Source organism: Dysidea avara, chromosome 7 (genome assembly GCF_963678975.1).
Source record: "Dysidea avara chromosome 7, odDysAvar1.4, whole genome shotgun sequence".
Taxonomy (NCBI): domain Eukaryota; kingdom Metazoa; phylum Porifera; class Demospongiae; order Dictyoceratida; family Dysideidae; genus Dysidea; species Dysidea avara.
The window spans coordinates 14,900,534-14,917,648 of record NC_089278.1 but is presented as its reverse complement, the minus strand read 5'-3'; the positions used below and the strand labels follow the sequence as shown (position 1 = coordinate 14,917,648).

Sequence of the window (17,115 nt, the reverse complement as noted above, 5' to 3'; positions counted from 1 at the left end):
GGAGGTCCATGCATTAATTTGAATGGTATTCAATCCTTCCACTAGCTATATCCCAGGCCCCCAGCATACAAGAGGTGTGACAAATAAAGGAAGAGTTATATAATCACTGTCCTGTTGCTTCAAATAGCTTTGTAGAAACCTTAAACAGAAAGATTTAGTAGTCCCATCCTTGTCTATGATCATGACCATCCTCCCACTACTTTCTCTTACACCACTGAAAAATATACATCCTTATAAGAGGATATCTCAAATTCTAAATATAGCACATAATTATGTAGATTATAATGTGTTCACATTATATACAGCAAAGTAATTATATACAATGTGCAGGTGTAAGGGTGTGTACATACAAAAGTTATCAGAGTGTGTAAATGTCAGAGTACTGATGATCAACAGTAGATTTAATTGCAGTGGTAGTTGGAGTACACAAACTGACTATCAAACAATTCCTTGACAAGATAGTCATCAGCAGTGCCATCCAAAAATTTCATCCCATATTCATCAGTGGACCAACACTTCTGATAATTATGTAACAAACCATTGAGACGTTCAAATGGCTTCACTGGAAGTTTTCTACCACCAACTGACATGTGTACACCATCACATTGTGTAGGCTGCCTCAGGAACTGACCTAACATTATATTAATATACAATGTTCAAGTAATATAACTGCATGCCACTGTGATGAAGTAATATTCATCATTTTTGTTTATAGTATGGCAAAAATAAATAAATAAATAAACAAGCTGCAAGTCCACTCATACACAGACACACACATATAGACAACACATAGTCCATACCAATCATTCCATGAGTCTTGCTGGATAGTCCAACTGTGACGGGTACATAGAAGCCAAGATAATGCTTCCTAGGACAGACGGAATATTTGGTACAGTTGAGTTGTGATCTCAGTACAGCAAACTGGACAGTGTCTCCCACAACATTAGTGATCTGTACTAGTGTCTGGTTCATGGTGACCACAAATGTTCCATCTTGTGTGGTAAAGCTGCCCTCGTTATTCCATGACACACTACCCTCACCTGTGCATGGGGGATCATATAACATTTACCTGGATATTACATTAGATAGCACTGAAACTGGGTCCCTACTGCTCACCCTGATAGTAATCCAGGTCAGACCCTAATTTAATCTCAATTATTTAAAACTGAGGTATATGACAAGAACAATATTTTGAGTGCTCCAAATGGGTAGCCATACAATAACTATTAGTCAGTGGGCGCCGTTCCACTTAATTTTACAGACAGCAAAACACATTTCCTATAAATGGGTGTAGCTTCATGCATATATATATATATATATATATATACTTACAAACTTCAACACACCTTACTAATAACTATACCTACAGACAGTATCACACCTGCTCAATAGGTGAATTTGGCTCACAAAAGAAGCTGGCCAACTGTAAAACTAGACTATGACTTGTACAATAACAATCAATTAGTGGGAGTGGCCTGCAGACAGCAACGGATTCATGTATACCTACCAACTGCAATACAACTAAATGGGAAAATATGCTATAGAGAGTATCATATAATCTCTATAAGTGGATGTGACTGATAGCTGGGCTACATCAGCGCTAGGCTAGGACATCCTAATACACTTCCATACACACATTCCGATCTGGGTCATTCTATAAAGTGTGTCAAACCTAAACAACCCAGACAAATTAAACATGACCCGGTTGACCCAACACCTATGTTAGAGCAGCAGACCTATAATAGCTACTCCATTATCTGCAGTGATCAGGAACTTGGTCACTACTCCAGTTTCACAACTCTGGTGACTGATCGAGATGGAACCAAAGTAGGTTTGGTCAGATCCTTTGAACACTGTTCCAATCAACAGTCCATTAATAGAATACTCTACATCAGATAACAAATTGTACACTTCTCCCTCCATTCCTTTTAAGGTGTAACACAGCCAATCACCAGATAGTGTCTCCACTAGGAAGTGAGGATCACTGGTCACTCCTGACAGTGAAAACAACAACTAATAACAGTACAAAATTTAGGTCCAATTTTCATGTTTCACTGGCTAAAAGCACCATTTATTCACTATAGACATAGTATGGAGTGTGAATTAAGTCAAAAATGCCACCTTAGAAAAAAAAAACAATGCATTTTTAATTTGAAAGATATAGTGCTGGTAGATGTGTTCATACACTGTAGGAAGAAGTTGCATTGTGCAAGGCATACAGTATTTTGAAGTGTTGAAACACAGTTGAAAGATTTGACACTAAAAGTTGTGGCACTCCAAAATAGCAGCCAATTTTGCATAATGATAAACTGATAAAATACAGTATGTATCCTTAGCAAATTCAAAATATATGACACACACACACACACACACACACACACACACACACACACACACACACACACACACACACACACACACACACACACACACACACACACACACATTGTACCAGCGGATGATGGTCTTGTTGAAGGTGGTCTTGTAGGTAACCTTGTTGTAGGTGGCCTCGTTATAGGTGGTCTGGTTAGTATCAGTGGAAAAATATGAGGGCTAATTAAAGGTTGTGGTCTAATTGATATCACTGGTTGATAATAGTTAAAATGAACCTGCATAAGGAGAAGAAATCACAACATGAAGACATGCATGCTACGTATGTAGCCACAGTGCAAGTTAACAGAAGTACTGATAACACACAATAGCCCTATTCAGATAGAAGTTGAACATGTAGCCAACACACACACACACACACACACACACACACACACACACACACACACACACACACACACACAACAGGCATAAGCAATCATAAATGCATCCTTTTGTGGCTATACAATTTGGCAGTATTGTGTGAACAATACAGTAACAGCTAATAGACTAAAGAACATGTAAATGTGAAGTAGCAGAAAAACACTTTTGATATATTACACAATTAACTGCTGACAAGCATAATAAATGAATTCATAGAATATTTTCATTAAACAAGCAGAGGAGTGCACAACAGGGTTAGTAGCTTAGACAACGCAAGAAATCAAAATTGTTGTTAACTGACAATTTTAACTGTTTTTTTTTTAGCTGTGTAAAACTGTCACTATTGTAAAGGACAAACAAATCGAGGGGATATTCACCAAATTCCCAACTTTATTTGCTAATAATATTGCATATCAAATTAAATTGGCTGCACAATAATTTGCCAAACTTTTGTATAACAAATCACTTAATTCACCACTTTGGCAAGAGTTAATAATAGGTAGAGTAAGTAGGTTGAATACTCCACACACATGATATACACAGAAAAATAAGAAGTGTTATATCCCTACTGTGCTCAAGGTACCAAAATGGAAATGCACAGTAGGGATATAACACTTCTTATTGTTTTACTTTGATTTAATATCGTGCACTACTCCAGATTGTTTCAGTACTTTTTATTGATGTGCTATGGTCCCTACTCTAGTTGAAAATTCCAAACTTTTCTGTGTATTTGTTTGTAAACTTTTTGTAAATAATTGTTATGACTGGTGAACCCATGCATACCGCATCTGAAATGGCGCTGCACGCTCCAGCTATATCAATTATCATCTGAAAAGTGAAGTATCCATTATGCTTCATTGTCAGCTATGTTCAACCTGTTACACAGCATTACGGATCAAGAACTGTTCGAAAAGCACCTCTGCAACCCATGCATACTGAAAGAAAGAAATGGTGCTGCGCACCCAGTTATATCAATTATCGTCTGAAAAGTGAAGTATCCATTATGCTTCATTGTTGGTTATGTTCAACCCGTTTCATAGCAGTACAAATCAAAAAGCACTCTGCAATTAAATAGCCACTATGAAAAATACGAACAATTTCCGTTACGAAGGGCATCACGTGCTACCGCCAAATTGACACTTTTTGCTGTCAGCAAAGATGAATGGGACACAAAGGAGGACCCTGGTAAGTTCATGAGGAATGCATTGTATGTACTGCAGTATGCCAAAAGGCACCTCTCGGGCTGAAGTAATGTCAAACAGTGAAAAAATCAAGCCCATAGCCTAAGCCGTTATCGAGTTACACTTGTCTGAAGGCATCACTCAGTTGCTTACTCAGTCAGTCAGTTACTATAGTCAGTAGAACACTTTTATTATTTTAAAATTCTATAGTGGCTTGTTGAAAGCATTTCGGGTCGATCTAAACGCTTGTTTGGGCTTAGTTTTACCTAACTAATACTGCCTCATCGTCGTCAGGGAAAATTGAGGCTGGTTTTTGGGTGATGTTATGTTGTGGGCCACGCCTACTCCTTTGTGGTCCCTACTAAACAGTACTATTGTACTGTATGATTACTTTTTGCCATTTTTAAATGCTGACCAGCCCTGAATGTGTTCACAGTATGTGCTAGTCTGGCATGTACATGCTGGGCTGGACATGGCTTGGCTCTTTGATTGATTCACATCGCAATTTATTTCGAACCATGTTGTTTGTACATGGGTTAGAAGAAAGTGTGAATGGAGGTATTATATTAATTTAGTTTCATGATTCCAGGATAAGTCAATCACTAACCCGATGACCAGAAGAAGTGATGGAAGGCAGAACAGTGGGTGAGTTATCTGTATGTCCTTTATCATCCACTGACTCCAGATTACCTAGAGTACGGTTCTCACATGGCTTCACCACCACCAGTGATGTCAAACGTGTTACAAACTTGTACTGTAAGGATAACTGTAAAATTTCCTTCTCTAAAGCTTCCTTTTCTTCTCCAGATAACTTCTTTACTATTTCTAGAGTTTGTGATATTTGTAAGTAAGCCCAAGTTCGTTCCACCAAACTAGTTCCATTGCTACCACTCTGGAGATTTATAATACGATTAGACCTCAGTACCTTGTTACCATCAGCTGATGAACCTCTTAGTGTTACACGTGATCCTCGTCTCAGAGCACGGTTGATACGTCCTGCTACTAACAGTTGAGACCCATCAAAGAAGCATCCAGTAAAATCAGTTTGTGTCACATTCTTCACTAAACCTGGTTTTTGAAATTTTAACTGCATGGAGCAAAGCACTGGACAAGCTATCTCTTTAAAAAACTCTATCAATTGCTTTTCAACATCACTGCCTTTGTAAATACGATGAAAGAATCCCTGATTTTCAGCAGCTAGTTTCTGTAACAAGTTAAAATTCAAATCATTGTTAGATCCAAACCCTAGCAAGTATGGGTAAAATGCCTTTTTGGTTATTTCAGAAAAATGTTTGACTTTGTTTTTGAACCTCTGAGCTATCTCATCAGGATTTGTAGTATGCCCACTGGTAGGTGCACCATCGGTAAGTGCCACCATAAGGTGGACACAATCAGTGTCAGATTTATTCACAAACTTCTCCATCACATCCATACCATCTTGTAATGCACCATCAAAGTTGGTTAATCCTCTAGCTCTAATGTTATTTACTATTTCATTGAGTTTATCCCTCTCATCACCCACCCTGACAAGACCCGTCGTCTTTTGTTGTACATCAGAAGAGAACAAGATTATCCCAATACAGTCATCATCTGTTAGTTTCTCAATGATATGAAGAAGTGATTTCTTGGCCTGATTGATCTTCTCTCCACTCATAGATCCTGATACATCCACTACAAATAATATACACAGCTTGAATGGCTTCTTGGGAGGAGTAGATAATTCCCTATTATTATTTGGTTCATCAACTGTTCCTACAGGACAAGTACTGTCATCTTCTTGAAGTGCACGACAATCAGAGTTGGGTAGAGTGTAAGACACAAACATATATCCTTTTCTATCAACCAATGTGGTACCTGGCCTCTTACTATCAGTGTCAACTTTGTAAGTGATGACAAATTCTCTAGTTTGGTTCAGTGACAATTCTGTCTCCAGCTCAGCTTCATTACTATTTATCATATCAAATGCCACATCATCATAGTCACTACCAGCCTCTGGCTTAACACAAGATATCGGCTTATTGTCATTAATGTATACCTTAAGTCTCCTGGTTAGTGCTGGAATACTGGGGGTCACTTGAACAGGTATCCTGAATTGTCCGATGTTCCTCTCCACTAGGTACTCATAATGCAACTGAAATCTCATCCGACAGTTTCTTGACACAGCTACACTAACACTGAACTCATTCTTACCCCTGAAATGACACTATTAGTCTAGTGTGACACATCTGTCATGCTACCCACCTTGCTTCCACAGTTGCTGCAGTCTGACCTCTTCTCACTGATTCATTAAACTTCTTCTGAGCATTTTCCTTGGGCTCAATTTCAGCTACCAATATTTCATCATTGACATTTCTGCAAATATAACGTATGTGCAATATGAAGACCTTTTAAATCAGGTATGTGCCCACAGCCAACTGCTGGTTATGGGCACATACTTCATATTTCTGAAACTGTTTTCTGCGTGTGTATGGATACTCATCTGTCTACACCATGAAAGCAAACTAAAAGCTGCTGTATGTATGTAAGTATGTATGTATGTATGTATGACGATATAGTGTTTGCATTAAATCTCTAGGTGGTTTCTCTGTGATAGTTTGAAATGAGGCTGTAGACATTTGTGATGGCTTTCTGAATGCCTTTCTAAATGGACTCGATGAGCATTATTGATATTGGAAATATAATGTAGCGTGCCTCGTGTACAAGGCTACTAAGGATATAGCAAAATCCCTTAAGGTGTGTTACTTCTGCATTGTACAAAAATGAGACACAACTTTAAGGCTTTGTCTACAATAAGAAAATTACTTATATACATGACAGATGTGTAGTATTTGTGGTTTAAAGAGTTACACTGCATAGGATCAAAATAAGAAGACCAAATTTTAGATCATGTGCAGCATGATAATAAAATACTCAAATTTCATTGGATACTTAGATATCTTGTTTTCATCTCAATAGATCCCTGTCTCCAATCAATGGGGCTTTAAAATCATGAAGATCCTTGCAGTAGGTTCTTTAACTATTACATAGTGAGGCGTGTTGTGTGTGTTGACTCTCTCAACTAGATATAGGAGGTCTCTTATCATTTTAGAGACCCTCGAGGTCTCTAACCATTCTAGAATATCTCTCCAGAGGTCTCTATTGGATTTTAAAGACCTCATTATCTACCAAAGATCAAAGGGTTTTTTATGCATACCATTTTCTAATAAAACCCTTAGGCCCTGTAGTGGCACCTGAGCAAAGAGAGGGTGTCACAACTCAAGGCCTACGGGTTACTATAAATTCCACAAAACTCTGTCTTTCAAAGTCTGACTATCATACAAAAATTAAAGGATTATGAAATGATAATGTCAAAACAAACTATTACATACTGTAAACTAAATGTACAGATTTATAGATGGTTGATCAATTAATTGAGATTCAAAGTACATAGTTTAGACTGGGCACTGAACGTTCTATTAGAGTATATTATCCTTTCTCATGGTTTTCAGCCCCTAGTATCAGTATAAAAGGTCAGTAAGGTGTCAAATCTATGAATAGGATATTCCACTAGGAGACTTAGTGGATGCGTTCCAGATTTCTAAAGCTAGGTTCTAATCCCAAGATTTTCATCACCGAAGTCACTTTTTTGGTAGTCTATAAAAATACAGGTTTGAAATATGAAAGAATCATTAGCCTATACAGGTTGGCTAAATTTTATTTTTACAAGTTGGTACAAAGACTAATATACTCTAATAGAGCAGTCACAGTATATCACCAGCTGCATGGGATAGAATCCCCCACCACCTGTGATTATTGCACTAATCAAAGTCCTCCAAACACTTGAAAGCTTTTTTGAAATGTTAACTGCAACTCAGTTATGAATGTATAGATTAAAATTTTTTTACAATTTAATTTTTAGGCGGCATAAAATGTTTACTCTTCACTAACTGTACATTTTATCAAAAGCACGGGATGTTACAAGTACACAATGTGGTAGTTTGAACTCACATTTGGAGCCTGTTTTAATATGTACTAATAAGGGTAAGAGTGTGTACCTACATAACATTAATGGTGGCTGTTGCAATAACACCACACACACTGGTAGTCCACACACACAGAGATATAGGACTGTCACAAACAACAAATTATACCTAAACCTATAGATGAATTTATCACCTGTTAGTATATAAGTGATCAGAACTTTTATGTGTAGTGTGACACAATTCAGTGGCACATCCAGATCTAACAACTTACATGTGAAAATAAGAGATGAAAGCTTGGTCAGGTAATGTAAGAGCAAAATCAGCCAATTGAACTCCATCATGAGGATTAAACACCACTGCATTAACTGACACATTCACATATTGGTTGTACACTTGCACCTCAATGTTGAGCTCATCCAGTATTACATCATTACCCTATGATGTAATATTAAGACACATAGTAGTGTGTGTTGTGTGGTCAAGAAAGGAAATGTGCCACACAGTCCACACTTAACAGGAAGACCAAAAATGCAATTAATCACACAGATCCATGGTCCACTGGTTGATAGCAAATGTCAATAGTGTACAGCCAAGCTATGAAAAAGTGGTGCAGCCTTAAAAATCCTGGGTGAAAAAAGCTGTGAAATCAAAGGCGGCGGCCAAGAAATGATGTTAATGCTAATAAATTTTAACAATGCACACAGCCATTATTAAAATTTTTTAGCATTAACATCATTGCAGCCATTTCTTGGCCACCACCTTTGATTTCACAACTTTTTTCACCCAGGCTTTTTAAGGCCGCACCACTTTTTCACAGCTTGGCTGTTTTTGTGTGGACTTCACTTTTTTTTGTACTTTATAAGGCCCCAAAATATGGCTGACTTTGAGGTTTGTTTTTACTCACATTTCTTCTTTTCTATGTAAATACAATGATGATTATTGAAGACAGGCTTATAAACGTATGATTAATGTATGACTTAATTCAATATTTGATAATATTATTGTAATACTCTAATAGAGTGCACATTTTTTGAGGACTTCTAATAGAACATACATAGACTGTTCTAGAACAATCTAGTACTTCTATTGGAAATTACAAACATTTGATTATAAACAGATTTCAACTAGAAATTTCATTTATAAAGAATTAAGTGAGATGATCAGCCAAGGCAGCAGTGGTTCAGTGGCTAAGAATGCATGTTAGGTATAGAGGTCCCTGGTTCGAACTCTGGTAAGTTTTTTTCAACATTTTTTTGCACACCTTTTTACCCCACAGTGACTGCTCTATTAGAGTATCTCGATCCCGCAATTTTACACTTGCTTGGGGTTGCTTTATAACTTTGCCGCTGTAACTTTATTGCTATTCAAACTATCAAAAGTCACTGCTATGATGTGATATCAGCCTATCTACACACCAATTTTCAAGTTATTTCTATACTTGGTTTATCCTGTAGCCGTGACAGAATTTTGATCTTTTTTTACGATTTTACATGAATAAATGCTCATAACTCCTTGAATATTCCTCAGATTCACAACAAATTTGGTACGTGAATCCACCGTTACATGCTCTCCATTTGTGCCAAAGATCGAGGCAATCAAGTTACACATTTGCATTTTATAGCAATTTTTGCAAAGTGTGTGAAAAGAAATTGAAGCCCCCGTAGCCATACAGCATAAGAAAAAAAACGAAGAAATTAACAACAAACTTTTCAATGCCCATATCTCACAAATGGCGGTTGCGAATTTAATCAAATTTGCTGTGTGGCTTACCCTACCTGGGGGACAGCTATAATGTACAAATGGTGTGCTTTGGAGAAGGGGCCATGGAGCTATGCATGCATGAAAGAGCTGTTTTCTTTCTTCCTGTCAATATACTCACGGTGTGGTCGCCAGCTTTCTTGGCCGCATGACACGCTACTGTGTGTCTTGATATATGTACCCCCACATGATGGCATGGAGGAAGGAGGACTGAGTCACTCCTTGAAATTTCTATGAGATTATCTACTCATCATTGAACGTCTTTAACAATGAAATTACTGATAGAGAATAATTGTATATGATAAATTTATTGTTAGCTATTATGTTGGTCATTACCATAATCTACCCATTCAAAAGGCCATTGAGTGACATACACTATACCAACTTACTGCATTCTTGACATGCTTAGGATCAGGACAGTCACACTGACCAACTGGAGTGGGTAATGGAGGACATTGTGATGGTATCACATCACCTTGTGTTCTGTTAGCTATGAAGAAAGGGACACACCTACAATGACACAAAATGACACAAATTCATAGTACAATACATCATATAGTAGTCTATCCAGTAGACTACATCACAGGGTACCCACCCATGACCAGTGTAGTCTTGAGATAACTATCTCATTACATGAAAGTCTTTTAGTATTTGATGTCACACACCACAAACACCAACACAAGATGACTTTCAGTGTAAAGTGAAACCTGTGTGTTAGGGACATCTTAGGACCAACCAGGTCAGTTTACACACTAAAGGATACTTTGGGACCATTACCAAGTGTCCAGATTACACATATAGGTATACTCATCATGTGTCCACATTAACAGGTCCTATACTCTATCATTGTGACCAACAGTTTACACTTCGTCCACACAAACACACTTACTTGGTTCAACTCACATCGGATTGAATCAGCATGTTTCAACATGAATCAACATGATATTACATGTTCATACATGGCTGTACACATGCCAAATTGCTTGATTTTACATAATAGTTTATACGAATGTAGCAACTTTAAATTCTGATATAGTTGCATGATAGCTCTCAAGCACAAAACTCAGTTGTGTCAGTTTACAAATGCACGCACATGATGCACACATGAAGGTACTTGTTAAGCCACATCTCTCCCACATGTACACTTCTCATATGTGTACAATGTTCTAATTATAAGATATGATCAGTGTATATACAAAACTTCCATTTACATCAACCAGTCACTGCACCCATATAATGTACACAGTCACTGTACCCATATAATGTACACAGTCACTGTACCCATATAATGTACACAGTCACTGCACCCATATAATGTACACAGTCACTGCACCCATATAATGTACACAGTCACTGTACCCATATAATGTACACAGTCACTGCACCCATATAATGTACACAGTCACTGCACCCATATAATGTACACAGTCACTGCACCCATATAATGTACACAGTCACTGCACCCATATAATGTACACAGTCACTGCACCCATATAATGTACACAGTCACCATAGCAATCAAACACCATCTGCTGTTTTTATAACAGTATGAATGTTGTCATGAATTCGAAGTTAGTTAGTGGTCAAGTAACTAGTGGTCATGAAGTGTGGTCATGAAGCAGTGGTCATGAAGCTGGTGGTCATGAAGCGGTGGTCATGAAGTGGTGGTCATGAAGCGGTGGTCATGAAGCTGGTGGTCATGAAGCAGTGGTCATGAAGTAGTGGTCGTGAAGAAATATGGCCCAGGAGAGAGGCAATAGTCACACACAGAGAAGAAATTATAGAGTGATTTGTATCGTATTGCAATGCCGGACTGGACTGTTACTGAACATTCATTGTAATGGCTACAAACATTTAGGCTACAACCATACATGAATCTTTCAAAACATCTACCTCTACACATACATAATTATAATACAATTCCAACTTCAAAAAGAGGTCAAAAAGTTTTTTAGCCCTTCAGAGGTAAAATTGTGATTCATTAGAATGATTAAGTCTGTAGCTAGCTAAATGAAGCAAGTTTGTTATCCTTATATTAGACCCTTTTTGTGGTGAATTTTGGAGGTGTCTAAGTTACTTAGACCCTTTTCATGTTTACTTAGACCCTTTTCATGTTTATTACGTGCACCCGGACTGGTAGCATTGGAAACCCGGTGTAGTAATGGCTTGTTTCTACTAATGAACGCTACATTTCTCTGTCACAAGCAGCTGTCAACAATGTTAAGGTACAACAACTACATAAAGGGTCTAAATAACTTAGACTTCAGACCACAGGGGTCTAAGTAATTTAGTAACCCTCAGGCCCTGTAGTAGCGCCTTCCCTTCGCTCAGGCGCCACGACACAGGGCCATCGGTTACTAAATTACTTAGACCCCTGTGGTCTGAAGTCTAACTATTACGTAGACTAGACATAACATACTGCCATCTGCTCAACAGGAAATATGTAGGTCCATATAATGGAAATAGGAATATAGACCTTTATACTTTATGGACAAGCTTGGCTATCAAGGGCATCAGAGTAGGTGCGACCTCTGGCCTCACCACTTTTTGGGCTAAAATAAAAAAAATAATAAACTTGATAAAGCCAAAACTAAAAGTAGTTAACATGCAATACTTGGCATAAATTTAATGGCAACAAAAGACAGAAACTACACTTTATCTAACCTGTTTTTCTTTCAAAACAGCTTCATGTCGACTTGCACCTCTAAAAATAGTTAGCATTATACTAGCTTTGACTTTTTTTTCTCTTTGTAGCTGCTTTGGAAACATTCCGTACTGTTTATTAATAGACTCAAATGATAAAAGGTTAACTATTATGGATGTGCTTTTTGGTCAGTCTCCAGTTTTATTATTAAGCACCTGTCAGGTAGCTAGCTAGCTTGCACACAGTACTACAGCCCAAAGAGTACTACTACAGCCTGCCCATCTCTAAATGTTCAAATTTAGAATTTTCCTGGAGGCATGCCTCCATATTGACCCTTACCACTTTCACTTTTACTCTGACGCCCCTGGCTATACATATAATTTATCTTGAACTTATTCATGTTATAACTTACTTTGAGAAAGGCCAGATTTCAGGCTCTATAGGACCAGAGCCACTAGCTGAACCATCATCATATTCATTGAAGTATGACAATCGCTTCTCTCTCTCCAGATCATCCTACACACGTGGCCAATATATACACAAGAACACACACTATGGTATGACTCTTAGTATGATGATCATATTTCGGAGTATGAAGATCATCATACTAAGTGACTGTTGGAGTAATATATACCATCAATTTACAGCACATTCATCTGTTTCTACAGCTACCAACTCTATATACCAGTGGAATTCACCAATTATAAGATGTTTGGCCTAATTTTTCAGGTCAATTTATGCACTTAAAGATACTAAGACTAAGTCAGTAGGTTTATGTAGGCTTGTTTATTTTGAGTGTCATAATTAGCAGGTTCCACTGTAGCTACACCTTACTGAGCCGTAGATAATACACCCACCACTTAGCTTATTAGCACCTAAGTAACTATAGCTGGTGGCTTGGCCAACTACCTATAGTTTAAGTAGCTAGCGTATGGCTAACTACAAAATATGTATTGTAATGAACGAACCTGGTCCGGTTTCACCTCTCTGTCGTATTCAGATTCTCGTGCAAACGGCTTCAGGAAATCCCACAGAGAGAAACTACGCGGTTTGCAGTGCGCCACTTCCACTGCTACGATCAGTAACACAAGAACTGTAGGGACTTTCATCTCGCTACTGTATACTTGGACTGCAGCAGAATGACGTAAGATTTCGAGCAATATATAGACGGTAATCGGGTGCGCAGTACGTATGTACACTCCCCCTGCGCAGGTCTATGTAATGCACACTATATCACTTGAATCCCACAATCGATACTGGAACGTTGGGGTTCTGTCAGAGGTAGGGAGAGGTGAGTGATCGCTGATGATACTTAAGTGTGATTTGATGTATTTTTATTCTAATATTACACATTTATTTATTTATTATTATCAATTTTTGTCAATGACAGGAGTCACACAAAAGGCACTTGTTCCTGTGAGTTTACGACGAGGTTTACGATGACTAAATCTAGAAGTAAAAGGATCTTTGACTCAGTGGCAGCGATATCAATCTCTTCCTCTAGGAGGATATTTATGGCGAAGGACTGTCAGGAATGGTGTGTGAAGACTTGAACGTTGTGTATTTGAATTAATTTGTCTTTTTAATTGAGTGTATATGTAATGCTGTTTTTGTTACCCTTGCCATGCCCACTTGTGGAGCTTATATTGCCCTATTTGTGGTAGCATGTGTCCGAGGATATAATTATACTGTTACTGTGTTTTCATCAATAAAACTGATGGTTTTTCTCTCTTTCTGTTGCCCATCCTGGACTCAAGCATATTTGTATGCGGGCGGGCGGTATATTTCCATTATTCATTATAAGATTGGCAGCTTTCAAACCATTATTTGCCTGCCGGCACAACCATAAAAAGTTGCATAAAACCATGCTTAAGCTTGTTCCTTCCTTTTTAAGTTGCAAAAAATAGCACAAACGTGAAGTTTGCGCCGACTTGATAACACTGCTGACACGTGAGCTGACATGGTTTCAAATGAGCCGTCAGTATGCAACAATAACCGGAAAATAATGGAAGAATACGGAATAATGGAATATTTAGAGCTGACAGTAATTAGATGCGGGCGGTGGACGGGAAATAGAGAATTTATTTGGAGTGGTCTAATCCTGTACAGGGTGCTTCCCCACAATAATCACACACAACATATCAAACAAACAGCTGTACATTTATTAAGTCTTTGCACTTTACTACAAACAATATATACATATACTTTGTGAATCATGCAGGCCATTGTAAACTACTTTTAAAGATATGCAGTCTTGGGATACTTCAGTGAATGAGCATCCCTCAGGAATGACCCTAGCACTGCAAATCTCAATACTTCTTTGCCATGCCTCAATCCACTTTCCTTGTTTGGTGGTCGTGTGTGACTGAGAATTCATTCATGTAGTTGTGTCTCATTATTCAATAATGATAGTTTCTCTCAGCAATTTCCAACCTCCCATGATGGCATAAAATTGTAGTCACCTACCCAGGGCTGCCCAGAGAAATTAAGGGGCCCAGGGCAAAGAGTTAAAGTGGGGCCCTTCACACAAGTTGTAAGGTGAAGACCAAAAAAAAAAAAAAAAAAAAGGTCACAACCTGCTGGCAATGACAATAACTACCCAGCACCAACCATATCTCCTTATCTATAAGCTTGCTACACTGCTCCTCTGAATAATACTGTGACTGCTCTATTAGAGTATATCGATCTTTTAAACAGGTATTCAGGGGGCCCTTCATGGGGCCTCCTGGGGCCCCTTCAGGCTGGGGCCAGGGGAAAAATGCCCCAGTTGCCCCCCGCCTGTGGGTGGCCCTGCACCTACCACATGATCTATACCAAGCAAGTATCCAATCAGTTAGGGTGGGGTTCTATGGTAATTAAGTTTTCGAAACAGTGATATTTATAACTGTGATCTCTCTACTCGGACCAAACTATTTATAAATACTTATAAAGTATTCCCATACATTTTCTATAAATCCCAATTGAAACAATGGCACCGTTCACTGTAAGACTTTGTTTCCAGGAAAAAGCAGCAGAGATAAGTGCATTCAAGGGATGCTGATTTCAGATTTGAGCATTAAAACATTCATAAATGTTTAGATTTATAAGAAGGTGAGTGTTTTAATGCTATTTTTGTATGTGAAAATTAGATAATGGTTTGGAAGTGATGCTTCTGAGCTGCTAAACACATAACTGTCATATTCTTAGTGCAATTAAGTTCCTCAAAGCATTGTAGCCTTCCGGGTATACAGTGGAGCCTCTCTTAACGAACTCCCCGAATTAAGGACACAATAGAAAAAACCTCCATAATAAGGACAAAAATTTTGGTCCCAATAGGTCTGATTTTTTACCTCTGAAAGAGAAAAACCTCTATATTACAGCAGCAAAAAGTGGCCAAAAATTCTGGGTCCCAAAATGTCCGTAGGTTTCATATCCTAAACTTATATAGCTCACAATGATCGTGTGTGTGTATTCCAGTTCTGTATACAGACATTCAGCTTTCTGCTGCGTGTGTTCTGATGGCTTTATACAGATTAACAGGCAATAAAAGTTGCATAACTTTGTTAATATTTTCAAGTTGTAACTGTTGCTGTATCACCTGTAAATCTAAATGACAGAATTAAGACTGCATCGGTAAAACACTTTGATTAGCATTTTTGAAATAGTTGTTACCTTTTCTATTGAAAAGAATATTCAATGAATGTGTAGTAAAAATTCCAGTATCATTTAAAATGAATTTATATGAGGAAAAGTGTGTGACCCCATTTGGTTGGTGGTGGCATGTTTTCTATTGAATCACCTTTAAAGTACTCAGTTCAAATTGCAAGCAAAATTTCACCTGGGTAAAAGTTATGACTAGTGACATTGTCATACCATTTTTCGATTCAGAGTAGTTTTAAGTTTAAATCATGAAATTTGAATTTTGGTTGGAAATCACTAATAGTGTGCTCTGGGCCCTTTTCTCAGAGTTGATATTTGTAGATTCAGAGGAACTAGAGGACTTCTGTGTGTGTGTGTGTGTTTTTTTTTTCTATTATGAAATACTAGGCAGATAGCAAAAACAGTGAAGTGGCTATTTGTATGGCTGTATGAATGTTTTTTTTTACTATTTGTATGACAATCATCCATCATAACTCTAGAATTAAACACACTATTTGAGCTAGGATTGCACCTTCCAATGCAACCCTAGCTTACCTTGAACTCACCAAAAATTTGACAGTGAAAGACATCATTATGCATTATGCTAAACTTCAGTGTTAGGGTTGGGTTCGGTTTCTTCTGGTGATGTGCAACATATCAATAGTATCACATATCTTGATAAATTTGTATATTGGGATTATGATAAAATTGTTTGTATATATATGTTCAAGAATACTTATTTTCTTTTATAAAGACTTCAAGTGGACTATGCTGTATCAAACATTATGGTAGTAGTGTTGTGCGATATATTATATTGCCTATTGTGATTATTGCACACTGTTTTATCATACATTGCATGCTATAAGAATTATTTTGTGCAATTCCAAAGTAGGAGTTTCCCACTGAGCTATGCTGTAATACCATCAGTCATCTCTTGTTTCGGTACTGTTTGTCACTTGGATCCCTACTTCATTTTAAAATATATTGGTTTATTGTACATGTGTGACTGTTCTATTTGGGTGACTGTTGTATTAGAGTATCTCGAGTTCCAGGGGCATGGTCATTTCATATTTTCATTGTGCTAGTACTATATAAAATTGGCTAGACCAATAATAAGGGGTGTGGTCATTGTGATTGAGTAGATAGATTGTTAAGAGGAGCATATCACAACTTATTAGAAGTATTGTGTCAGTGTTGT

General features: G+C 37.7%; 1 protein-coding gene and 1 long non-coding RNA gene across 2 annotated transcripts; one reads left to right on the top strand and one right to left on the bottom strand.

Annotated features, from left to right (window-relative positions):
- Nucleotides 1-251: 251 nt before the first annotated feature.
- Nucleotides 252-13,451, bottom strand: LOC136259850 (inter-alpha-trypsin inhibitor heavy chain H3-like). The gene is made up of 10 exons (XM_066053403.1): nt 13,268-13,451; nt 12,712-12,815; nt 10,045-10,165; nt 8,169-8,332; nt 6,177-6,287; nt 4,543-6,127; nt 2,453-2,609; nt 1,737-1,994; nt 801-1,040; nt 252-631 (listed from the first exon to the last, which is right to left on the bottom strand). Exons 1-10 carry the CDS (start codon nt 13,406-13,408, stop codon nt 402-404), a joined length of 3,111 nt encoding a protein of 1,036 aa, XP_065909475.1. The 5' UTR covers nt 13,409-13,451; the 3' UTR covers nt 252-401.
- LOC136259851 (uncharacterized) lies at nt 13,068-14,030 on the top strand. The gene is made up of 2 exons (XR_010703378.1): nt 13,068-13,590; nt 13,690-14,030. It is a non-coding gene; the product is annotated as an uncharacterized lncRNA (long non-coding RNA).
- Nucleotides 14,031-17,115: the final 3,085 nt, after the last annotated feature.